This window comes from Phocoena sinus, chromosome 18, assembly GCF_008692025.1.
Source record: "Phocoena sinus isolate mPhoSin1 chromosome 18, mPhoSin1.pri, whole genome shotgun sequence".
Classification (NCBI taxonomy): Eukaryota; Metazoa; Chordata; class Mammalia; order Artiodactyla; family Phocoenidae; genus Phocoena; species Phocoena sinus.
In genome coordinates, this window is record NC_045780.1 from 18,370,063 (window position 1) to 18,381,849 (window position 11,787).

The 11,787-nt window shown below is 37.8% G+C and overlaps 1 protein-coding gene across 8 annotated transcripts in view; it reads left to right on the forward strand.

The window, feature by feature from the left end:
• The window catches only part of CAB39L (calcium binding protein 39 like), a 106,383-nt gene extending 95,265 nt beyond the window's left edge, over positions 1–11,118 (forward strand). For all 8 annotated transcript variants that reach the window (XM_032611325.1, XM_032611322.1, XM_032611328.1 and 5 more), the window contains 2 exons: positions 162–305; positions 8,805–11,118. In XM_032611325.1, coding sequence (XP_032467216.1) covers positions 162–305; positions 8,805–8,984 — 324 coding nt within the window. In that variant the 3' untranslated portion in view covers positions 8,985–11,118. The remainder of the gene's footprint in view (positions 1–161; positions 306–8,804) is intronic.
• The last annotated feature ends 669 nt before the right edge of the window (positions 11,119–11,787 follow it).

An 11,787-nucleotide genomic window follows, 5' to 3' on the forward strand; every position in this document is an offset into this window, starting at 1 on the left:
CCATGCCTATGCTTTAAGTTGTACTTAAGGACTCTGAATTTTTTTCATATCAACATTCATAACTCACATTTATATTTTGTTTTCTGGTGTGAAGAAGTGGGATATATTTTGAATAAGATGACTCTCGGACAGATTCTACTTTGATTCTGTGTTTTTTGTAGCTGTTAGGTGAACTGATCCTGGACCGGCACAACTTTGCCATCATGACAAAGTACATCAGCAAGCCAGAGAACCTCAAACTGATGATGAACCTCCTCCGGGATAAAAGTCCCAACATCCAGTTTGAAGCCTTTCATGTCTTTAAGGTAAAGTGCAAGCTGCAGAAATAATGTGGGCATTTGTTTTCCAGTTGCAAATGGCAAACTCCCTACTGTGTACCCTCCTTTATACTTGAGAGAAAATTAAATAGGCAGTCTTTCTGTTTTGCATGACTTAGATGAAATTTTAGAGTTATTTTAATGAATGCCCATTTGTTTCTAAAAGATTTGCTAACTAATCCATATCTCGACATATTTTCTTTTTTTTCACTGAGAAAATAGGGGAATACTGTTTCCCAAAAGTTACTAAAATAATCAGTGATTGAGTTGAAGCCAAAAACCTGTGTCAGAATTTGAATGCTTTGCTTCTGCCTGAAGTGCTTCTTTGAACTTTAAGTGAAACCTAAAGAAACACTGAGTACTACTTGCTTTGTTACTTGCTTAGAAATATTTTAATTCGTTTTGAAAGAAAAGTAGTCCATGTAACACCTGCTTTTTCTTTCTAATATCTTTTCTTTGATGTAAGAGTAATAAAATCATCTCCTAGAAACTTTAAACAATAGATTTGTTTAAAAGTAGGGTAGGTGGAAGAAATCTAATCTGTAATCCCATACCCCTGACTTAACTATTGTAAAGATTTTAGTAAATTTTATTTTCCTGTGCACATATTTGAAGGTTTTTTCTGCAGCTGTATTTACATTGTACACACAATTGATACACTAATTTTATCACTCAATGCTATACCGTAAGTGAACATTAATTCACTGTTGTTATATATAGTGTTTAAAAAGAGCTAGTAGTTTTATTGGCATCATAGTTTTTCATTAGGTATACTTACTCTAGTTTACTTAAATATTCCTGTGTCGTTTATATTTAGGTTATTTTCAATTTGTAGCTACAATGAGCATTTTATGTATTCAGCTAATTTTTTCCATATTTAGGATTATTTTCTTAGGATAGGTATCTAGAGTAGAATTAAGGATTCAGAGAGTTCCAGGCTTTTTTTTTGGGGGGGGGGCCTTTATAATGTATATTCAGTGATTGAATTTATAAGTCTATAAATGGGAGACATGGCAGTTTATAAGGTATGTAATTGTTGCTTTGAGAGGTAAAAAACAATTTTAGTCCATCTTTCAGCCACCACATCTTTATTGTCCAAAAGGCCACTGGAGCAGTTCAAATCCCAAATTAATTTATGAATTCCATTTAATTACAATCAAAATCCCAGCAGAACTTTTCCTGGAACTTGACAAGCTGACTCTAAAATTTGTAAGGTAGAACGATGGCCTGGGATTATCTATGGCAATTTTCAAGGAAAACAAGGTAGGGAAATCCATCCTACCATATATTAAGACTTATTATGGATTTATAGTAAATGGAGACAATATTGTATTGGCATAGAGATAGATAAATAGAACAACAAAGCAGAGTAAAAAGCCTAGAAATAAGCCTGTGCAAATATGAAATTTGATATTTCATAGTGGAGGGATTGTAAATCAGTGAAGAAAGGGTTACTGTTAATAAATGGTTCTAGGGTAATAGATTATTCATATAGAAAACCCTACTCTCCACTATATTCAGAAATAAATTCTGGTAAAGATCTACACTTGACAAGCAAAATTTTTTAACTTTTAAAAGAGAAAATAGGAGACTTTTTATGATGTTGGGGAAGGAAGAATTTTTAAAAAGAATTTAAAATCACAAAACATAATAGAAAATAAGTTTGACTACATTAAAATTTAACACTTCTTTTTGAAAAGACATCATAAACAAAGTGAAAAACAGGACAGAATGTGACACATGTAACTGACAAATCATTTAGAAAAAGACAAACAATTCAATAGAAAAATAGGCAAAGCATACAAGTTGGTAATTTCCAGATGAGGAAACCTGATTGGCCAACAAATAGGTGAAGATGCTCATCTTAGTAGTAATTGTGGAATTGGCCATTAAAATATCAATGAGATATCACTTTACATTTTTCATATTGACAAAAATGTTTAAGTCTGACAACATCAAATTTTGGTAAGGTTGGAGAGCAGTAGGTCATACACTGTAAATTGGTACAAGCACTTGGGAGAGCAATTTAGCAAAATAAAGTACTGAAAGTGTCCATACTCTTCAGTCCTGAATCTCATTTTCTGGCAATTTCCTAGGGACAATCTTGCTCACATGCATAAGGAATCCTGTACCAAAATGTTTATTGCAACATTGTTTCGCATGTTGTAAAATAGAAAAAAAAAATGGGTATCTACAGGAGACTGGGAAAATAAATTGTGATGTATTCATACAATAGCATATAGTAATGGGTTAAAATTAATAGAGTTATATGGATCAGTGTAGATAAGTATCAGAAACACTGAGTGGGATAAGCAAATGTTAAAAGGATGTTATTTACTTAAAGTTTAAAAACATGCAAAACAACGCTATGTATGGATTCAGACATATGCAGTTATAGTCTAAAAACCTGCATGGGAATGATAAATACCAAGTTCAGGATAGCAGTCACTTCAGGGGAGGGGTAGGAAAGCGAATGATATCATGAAGAAATGTCTAATAGCCTTTAATTATATCTGTAATGTTTTATTTTATTAAAATCCTGAAGGCAAGTTTGGCAAAAATGATAGAGCTCTATGGTGGGAACTTGAAATCTCATATGTTATTGCTGTGCTCTTCTCTGTGTTAGAATTATTTAATAAAGAATAAACACAAATTGGATGAGACAAAAATAGGCTCTTGTAGGACAGGAAAATGCCTGCAGAGTATAAAATGATAGGCCCTCTTATGACCCTTGCCTTTTGACTGAGGAAATTATAGAAGGCTGTGTGTCTTGTCTTTCCAGCTCCCACAGAATTTTAATATATCATCCTAGATGAGAACATGCTTCATATAACTTGGTTCCAAAATGCAGTGTTATGGAAGTATTCAGTGGGTGGCAAAATAGAAATAGCCTACTTCCATCCTCTGAGATCAGAATTTGGATCATCTCATTATTGGACAGAATAGGTGCATTTAAAAATAGTTGACCACTTGTTTACTTGTATGTGTATAAACTGGACTTACTCTGGACCCTAACTATGTTTGTTGCACTGAAGGGCAAACTGAATTGTTTACTTGCCAAAAATATTTTGTTATTTAGAAAAAGTAACAGCTGAGTCCTAGAGTTTTCTCACAGTTCTTTATTAATAGTCTTTTTTCCCCAGGTACCTTTCATAAAGTACAGAAAATGTGGAACACATGACTAAAAATGTCTTTGCCAGATTATTAGTGGCCAATTTTCATTAGTTTGCTTGAAAAGTTCAAGGACTTGAATAAGTTGCCATTTCATGTTTTCTCTGCTATTGACGAACAGGATGGTATGATGGGAAAGGACTAGATGGAAGTCATGGAAGTCAAGAGATCTGGGTCTTTGTTGTGGCTCGGTTGCCACCAGTGACTTTGGGCAAATCCATCTGAATCTGTTTCCTCACTTGCAAAATGTTAAATTTAAAAAGTTAAATTAAAATCAAAAGTCTAATTCTAAGATACTAGGTTCAGGAGACCTTTGTCTCTGTGATCCTGCCTCTTCCAGAGATATGGCCAACGTGAATTTAGGGATCAGCTATGAGCTGATCTTTCTTTCCTTTCCCTGTAAACATCCTTAATAGCAAAGGACCATGTTGCCACTGTCTTTCAAACCTAGAGGGTGGGGATGGCCAGTGCCTTTTGGCTCACCTCTCAGAGCTGCTGGAGCTCAGGCATGGCCATTGCCGAAAATGGGTCTGAGTGTACTGCTCTGTTGCTCAGATCCTAGCAGTTGGCCACAATAGCCATTTCTATGAAAACAAGAAGCTCCACCCTAGCTTATTCCAAAATCCAAAGGCCAGCTTGACAATTCACCTGAAAAAGTACACAGAACAAGAATGGTTTTCCTCATGAAAGGTTCATCTCAAGCTTTGATTTCAGTGTCCCGGATGCCCCAAAGGAATTGTACATTAGAGCATTAGTCACCTCTAATCAGCAACTACCTTTACAGGCAGCAGAGTTCAGAAGCCATAAAAAAATAAAAATAAGGAAAAAATTTAAACTTGAAAACAAATTGAACATTTTTTTAGGTCTGTTGTACAGTGTACGGATTCAGTAGAGTTGATCCAGTGATGCCTTGTCTGCAAATTCCACTACGTTTTACATTTATTTTGGATTCAAACAGAGAAGCTTAGTTTGTTCTATATATTTAATCTTCTAAAAAATTTTTTTGGGAATAAAGACTGTTATGAGTTATTGCTGTAGTTACACAAATGCCAGACAGTTCCTAGCTAAAACTTCCCAGCAGCTCACTTGTAAACTAATGGTAGCCAGAGGAGCCACACGTTTGGCTCCAGTATGTGATTTCCTAACATACTAGGTGTTCTATAAGCATCAGGCATTTTGTGTAGCAATGTAAACGAGCCTGGGGTACTTTTTTTTAATAAGTAACAATTTTAATTTATGGTAGTAAAGTTCATATAACATAAAAATTCACCATTTTGACCATTTTAAAGTGTACAGTTCAGTGGCATTTTGTATTTACAGTGTTATACAACTATTACTACTCTCTAGTTCCAGAACATTTTCATCACCCCAAAAGGAAACCCTATTCAGCAACTACTCCTCATTTTCTCTTACCCACAGCCCCTGGCAATCACTAACCTGCTTTCAGTCTTTATGGATTCACCTGTTCTGGATATGTGATATAAATGAAATGATATAATGTGTGGCCTTTTGTGTCCAGTTTCTTCTATTAGCATAATGTTTTTAAAGTTCATCCATGTTGTAGCATGATCAGTAGTACTTCATTCATTTTTATGGCTGAATAATATTCCATTTTAAGGATATATCACAATTTGCTTATCCATTCATCAGCTGATGGACTTCTGGCTATTGTGAATAGTGCTGCTATGAATATTCATGTACAAGTTTTTGTTAGAACAAATGTTTTCAATTCTTTTGGTATATACCTAGGAACAGAATTGCTCAGTCTTATGGTAATTCAGTGTGTAACTTATTGAGGTACTACCAAGCTGTTTTCCATAGAGGCTGCTCCATTTTACATTCCCATCAGCAGTGTACAGGGTTCCAATTTCTCCATTCCTTACTTGTTATTGTTAGTTTTTTTTTTTAATTGTAGCTGGCCTAGTCTCATTGTGGTTTTGATTTGTGTTTCCCTAATGATCTAATGATTTGAGGATTTTTTCACATGCTTAATACCCATTTGTACATCTTCTTTGGAGAAATGTCAAGTCCTTTGCCCCTTTTATTTTATTTTTTAATATTTATTTGTTTATTTGTTTTGGCTGTGCCAGGTCTTAGTTGCAGCACACGGGATCTTTGTTGCGACATGCAGGATCTTTAGTTGCGGCCTGTGAACTTCTTAGTTGTGGCATGCAAACTCTTAGTTGCAGCATGCATGCGGGATCTAGTTCCCCAACCAGGGATCGAACCCAGGCCCCCCGCACTGGGAGCTCAGAGACTTACCCACTGGACCACCAAGGAAGTCCCCCTTTGCCCCTTTTTAAAAAAGGTTGTTTGCCTTTTTGTCGTTGTGTTGTATGAGTTCTTTATATATTCTGGGTACTAGATGCTGATCATACATATGATTTGCAAATATTTTCTTACATTCTCTATATTGTCTTTTCACGCTCTTGATAGTGTCCTGTGATACACACAATTTTTAAATTTTGATGAAGTTCAGTTTATCCATTTTTTTTGTTGTTGCTCATGCTTTTGATGTTGTAGCTAAGAAACCATTGCCAAATACAAGGTCATGAGGATGTACCCCTATATTTTCCTCTAAAAGTTTTATTAGCTCTTTTTTTTTGCGGTACGCGGACCTCTCACTGTTGTGGCCTCTCCCGTTGCAGAGCACAGGCTCCGGACACGCAGGCTCAGCGGCCATGGCTCACGGGCCCAGCCGCTCCGTGGCATGTGGGATCTTCCCGGACCGGGGCATGAACCCACGTCCCCTGCATCTGCAGGCGGACTCTCAACCACTGCGCCACCAGGGAAGCCCTATTAGCTCTTATATTTAGTTTTTTGATCAATTTTGAGTTAATTTTTGTTTATGGTGCAAGGTAAGGGTCCAACTTAATTTTTTTGCATGTGGATATCTAGTTGTCCCATGTTGAGTGTTTATTATTATTATGAAAAGGTGTTGGATTTTGTCAAATACTTTTTCTGCATCAGTTGAAATGATCATATGGTTTTCTTTCAATGTACTAATGTGTCATCTTAGTTTCCTAGAGCTGCTATAACAAAGTACCAAAGACTAAGTGTCCTAAAACTACAGAAAGTCAATGTCTTAGAGTTCTGGCAACTAGAAGTCCAAGATCAAGGTGTCAACAGGGTTGGTTCCTCTTGGAGCTTTCAGGGGAAATCTGTGCCTGTCTCCTAGCTTCTGGTGGTTGCCAGCAATCCTTGGCATTCCTTGTCTTATAGATGCATAACTCCAATCTCTGTGTCCATCTTCATATGGCATTTTCCTTTGCATATCTCTGTGTGTTTCTGTGTCCATTCCCTCTTCCTATAAAGATACTAGTAACTGGATTCAGGCCCAAGCTAACTCAGTATGAACTGATCTTAATTTGATTACATCCTATTTCCAAATAAGGTCATGTTCACAAGCACCAAGGGTTAGGACTTGAACATTCATCTTTTTAGAGGATGCAGTTCAGTCTAGTACATGTGGTGTATTACATCAATTGATTTTATTATGTTGAGCCATGCTTGTATTTCTGGAATAAATCCCATTTAGTCATGGCATGTAATCCTTTTAATATTATTCTGGACTTCGTTTTGCTTGTATTTTGTTGAGGATTTTTGCATCTTTATTCATAAAGGACAGTGATCTGTAGTTTTCTTGTGATAGCTTTGTCTGGCTTTGGTATCAGGGTAATGCTGACCTCATAGAATGAGTTAGGAAGTATTCCCTTGTCTTTTATTTTTTGGATGAATTTGAAATGGATTGGTGTTAATTTTTCTTTAAAAGTTTGTAGAATGTACCAGTGAAATCATCTGGTCCTGGGCTTTTGTTGAGAGGTTTTTGGTTACTGATTCAACCTCCTTATAGAAATAAAAAAGATTATAAGGGAATACTACAAATAATTGTACATCAATAAATTAGATAACCTAGATGAAATGGACAAATCCCTAGAAATGCACAAACTACCAAACTGATATAAAAAAAAAAAAGAGAAAATCTGATTCATGAACTCTCATTTCACCTACACCATGAGCCCTTCCTGTTCCAAACTCAGAAATCTAATGTTATCTCCACAGCTTTGAACCTCCACAGCTTTTCATTTCCCTCTCATAGGTCCTTTACATCCTGGTGTAGTTTTTCCTTCCTCATGCTTGCTGGATTGGAGGAACCTTGAGGGTTCAACCTTGTAGCTCCCGCTGTCTCCATAACCGATCACTGGCCACAGTGTGTTCGGAGTAGAGTTGTGCACTGTTGGAGGTTCAGGAAGAGGAGGCGGTGTGCAGAGGGGGCAGTGTGCAGAGGGGCTGGTGGTGAAGCACTCAGCCCTTCTGAGGAGTGGGGAGCCCAGAACACGAAACCAGAGAGCTATATAGCAGTCAACAGTTTTATGGATAGTCTGGTCATGTCATTATATATATAGCATCTTACTAGGAAGTGTGTCCTTTGCAAAATACTGTACCAGTCAGCATTATAGTTTTTCTTTTTTTTAATATGCTTGGTTTTTTCTTTCTTTTTTTTTTTTTTTTGGCCACACCTCGCAGCATGTGGGATCTTAGTTCCCCAACCAGGGATGGAACCCACGACCCCTGCAGTGAAAGCACAGAGTCTTAACCACTGGACCATCAGGGAAGTCCCAGCATTATAGTTTTGAGTTATTGTGTCCTGTTATTACAGTTGTCACTGTCTTTTATAGTACAGCTGAGTTATTAGCCCAGGATCATGGTTTCAACTAGGAGTACACAAAAGAATCTTTGTGGAACTTTATAAAAATACAGAGAGACAGACCTCCCCTCTAGATCTACTGAACTGGAGTCTCTGGGAGGTGGGACCTAGGCAGTTATAAATTTTAAAGCTCCACATACATAAGAAAATAATAACATTGGTGACCTCCAGGGAGAGGAGGTGAGAGGGGGACTTTTCACATTTGTCCTTTTTGAATTTTGAGCCAGATTAATATATTAAGTATATTCAATATATTATATATATTGAATATTTATATATATATGGTTATATATTTATATATTATCTATTTCATTATATAGAATTATATGTATTTATTTAATTTTATAATCACATATTTAGTTATAATGGTAATTTAAAATATATGATTACATATATAATTTAAATATATTGAATATATTTGTATATTCTCTGTAGAAAATGGATATGAGTGGGGAATTACTCATTTTCCTCTCATTTTCCTCAATAAGGAAGTATAATCCGGGGCTTTCTGTATTTTACTAACACATGTAACAAATGAGACACAGGTGGGATCCGTGTTTTCCCTGATGTGCATTCCTTGTCCTAGGTATTTGTTTCTCATGTTTCAGGTGTTTGTGGCCAGTCCTCACAAAGCACAGCCTATTGTGGAGATTCTACTAAAAAACCAACCCAAACTCATCGAGTTTCTGAGCAGCTTCCAAAAAGAAAGGACGGACGATGAGCAGTTCACCGATGAGAAGAACTACTTGATTAAACAGATTCGAGACTTGAAGAAAACGGCGCCTTGAAGTCTCACCCAGTTTCCTGCCACTGTCACTGTCTCATTTGTTCAGTTTGTACTAAAAGTGTCATTTCAAAAAGTAGTCATTCTTGGGAAGGCTTTGGAGGTGGCTATTTTTTTCTCAATTCATTGTTCAGGGTAGATGGAATAGAAATGTCTGAAAGAAAAAAATTAATTTAGAATAATATATTCATCTTAATCGAGTCTGTGATTATTTATGTGAAATCAGAGCCATTGTTTTAGACATTCATTGAAGCAATTTTAACCCTTTCTTGATGAAGGGCAACAAGGCTGTGGGCTTGCAGACCTGAGCCCTCAGTCACCACGAGCCACCAAGTAGTAGGAGCCCAAAGAATGGGCGTCACTGAGTCCTCGAAGAGGATTAAGTTCTTAGAGAACTGGGCATGGGGGCAAGACGCACAAAACTGTTTTGCCCATCTGTACTTGAACAAACAAATTTCTCAAGGTACCAAGAAAATAAGATCCATGTTTTCAGTCATTACGTATTCTGTTTCCTGCCTATATCTTTTAACTGTAATCATTCATTCCTAACTTCCTAGGGAATTGATGCCCACCTTTCTGCTTATTGCCCCATGTTTCACCCCAATGGATCTCCTCAGCATGACCAACTCATGGTACACACACAGACACACACACTCCTCCACTCTGACCAGGTTAGCATGGGACCAACTAAGTCCAAATAGGATGGACTAACAAGGGTCATGGGCGTAGAGCACCCACAGGGTAGGACCTGCTTACTTGAGAACTTGGAACAGATGGGTAAGAACCACAGCTCTAGCGAAAGTCACTGCTGTTTCCCACAGACTTCTGTCAGGTTAGTGAATGTTTGGAATATTTCATTCATACTTCTCATTATGGGAAAAAAGTTTTGTGGTGAAAGTGTGTTTTAGAGTAGGAATCATTGCATTGAGATGCCTAGCGTGTGCAAAACCATGGGTCCAGAGGGTTGCACAGGCCTTTATAAATAAGGGAACGTTGCCGTTGGAAGCGCAAATGATTAAATGCATGAAAAAAATCCTCAAAGGACTAAAAATTTTTTCCACTTTATTTTCTAATAAGCTGTCGTTCTAATTTCACATCAAATTCCTCAGTGAAAAGGTAGAAAACTTATAAAAATGTTGGTCTCAAATACTCTCTTGCATACTAGGATGGTTAAGGGATTAATTTGTGTTTTTTTAAAAAGGCCATGGTTTGTTTTCAGACATCAAGTGTATAAAATGGAATTTTAAGCTATATTTGCAAGACATTAAAGGTACAATTGTTAATCTGTATTTTTTTCATAATTCTGTTTCCAAATCATGAGTTATGGCTTCCATAGGAATCTTCACTTTTTACAACATTGGGTACTGTGTTCTTCAACCAGATATTTCTCCACCCAGAGAGGGAAAGATCCCTCTCCAGGATCAGTGCCCTTGTAGATGTAGCATCTGAAGAATCACCTGGTGCGGTTTCATCCTTCTTGGCTGTGTCTTTCCGTGTCCAGCGTCAGATCCTGAGGCAGATGCTGCAGGGCCTGCGGGACCTTCTTGCAGCAGCTCTGGTCAGTGCCGGGCCATCTGATGACCTTCATTCTTCAGTCACTGAGGTCAGATTATTTTTATAACATTCCCTGACAGTCCATAATCTCTTCAAATTTGACTTTTCTGATTTTATTTGTTTAAGAGAGATGAGTGTAAATATTTCTTTAAAAAAAGAAGGCGGCGCAATAATGACCATTGGAAATGTATTTCATTGCTTAAATACTGTTCCACAAATCATGGGACACATGTTTTCAGTTGGAAAGCAAGGCCTTGTTATAATTCTTTTTTGATAAATAGAACATATTTTATTTCCTCTGAGCTTGAATTAGCTCTTTCCTAGCAATCCCTTATCCTAGCTTAGTACCTCACAAACAAAACTAGTCTAAAAGGCAATAAATGAAGTAGCTGGGATTTTGCTGTGATACAAATTTGTAGATTATTAATGTGAAAGAGGGAGCAAGAAGCTCACAGTTAAAATATGTTTGCATAAAAATCACTGTAAATATTGTGAGAATTGGGTTTTGAAAAGGTCATATTTAATAAGCTATTTCAAAAGCACACATTTAAATAAAAACTGACTAAATGAAAAGGTGCCACATATTCCTTGGTCGGTTTCATTCCTCTGCATGTCCCGCCTCTGTGTTCTTGTCACTGCTCCAAACAGGGAAAGCCCCAGGCGGAGGGCACCCCAGGCTGCCCAGAGGCCCCACGCCCACTCCCCCTGTCCTTGGCTGTCCCGTCCTCCCAGTGAGGCTCACTGCCATTGACCAAGGGCCGCCCGTCAGGCAGTCTAGAAACACTCCACGTTATTGATTGATGCTTCCCACAGCCAGAGTCATTCCCATTTTATATCTGAAGAAACTGAGGCTCTGAGCAGTTTATCCCAGACAATGGGGACTAGACTTGGGGCACAAAGCCACGGTGGCCAGAGGCCAAACTCCTGCTCTTATTCATTTTTTCATCCTCAAGGCTGTGAACGGAGGGAGGTCCTGGGAGTGGGGAATTAGGTCGTGCCATACCCCACTGCTGCCTGGGAGGCTCCCGGGGGTGAAGGTCCTAGAATGAAGCCAGGATGGATTGAAATCATAATATTCTTGGACGAGGCTCTGGGTAAAGCCAGGCATCTGCCCAAATGTTGGGATTATTACCCTGGGAGAAAAGGCCGAGGGGCACTCAGCCTTTGAGCAAGTGTTCTAACTGCCAGCCCTGTGGGTTCTCGTCCTGGAGGGCTCTGGGGAGCAGTATATGCTGAGGAAGGGCAGCAAGCTT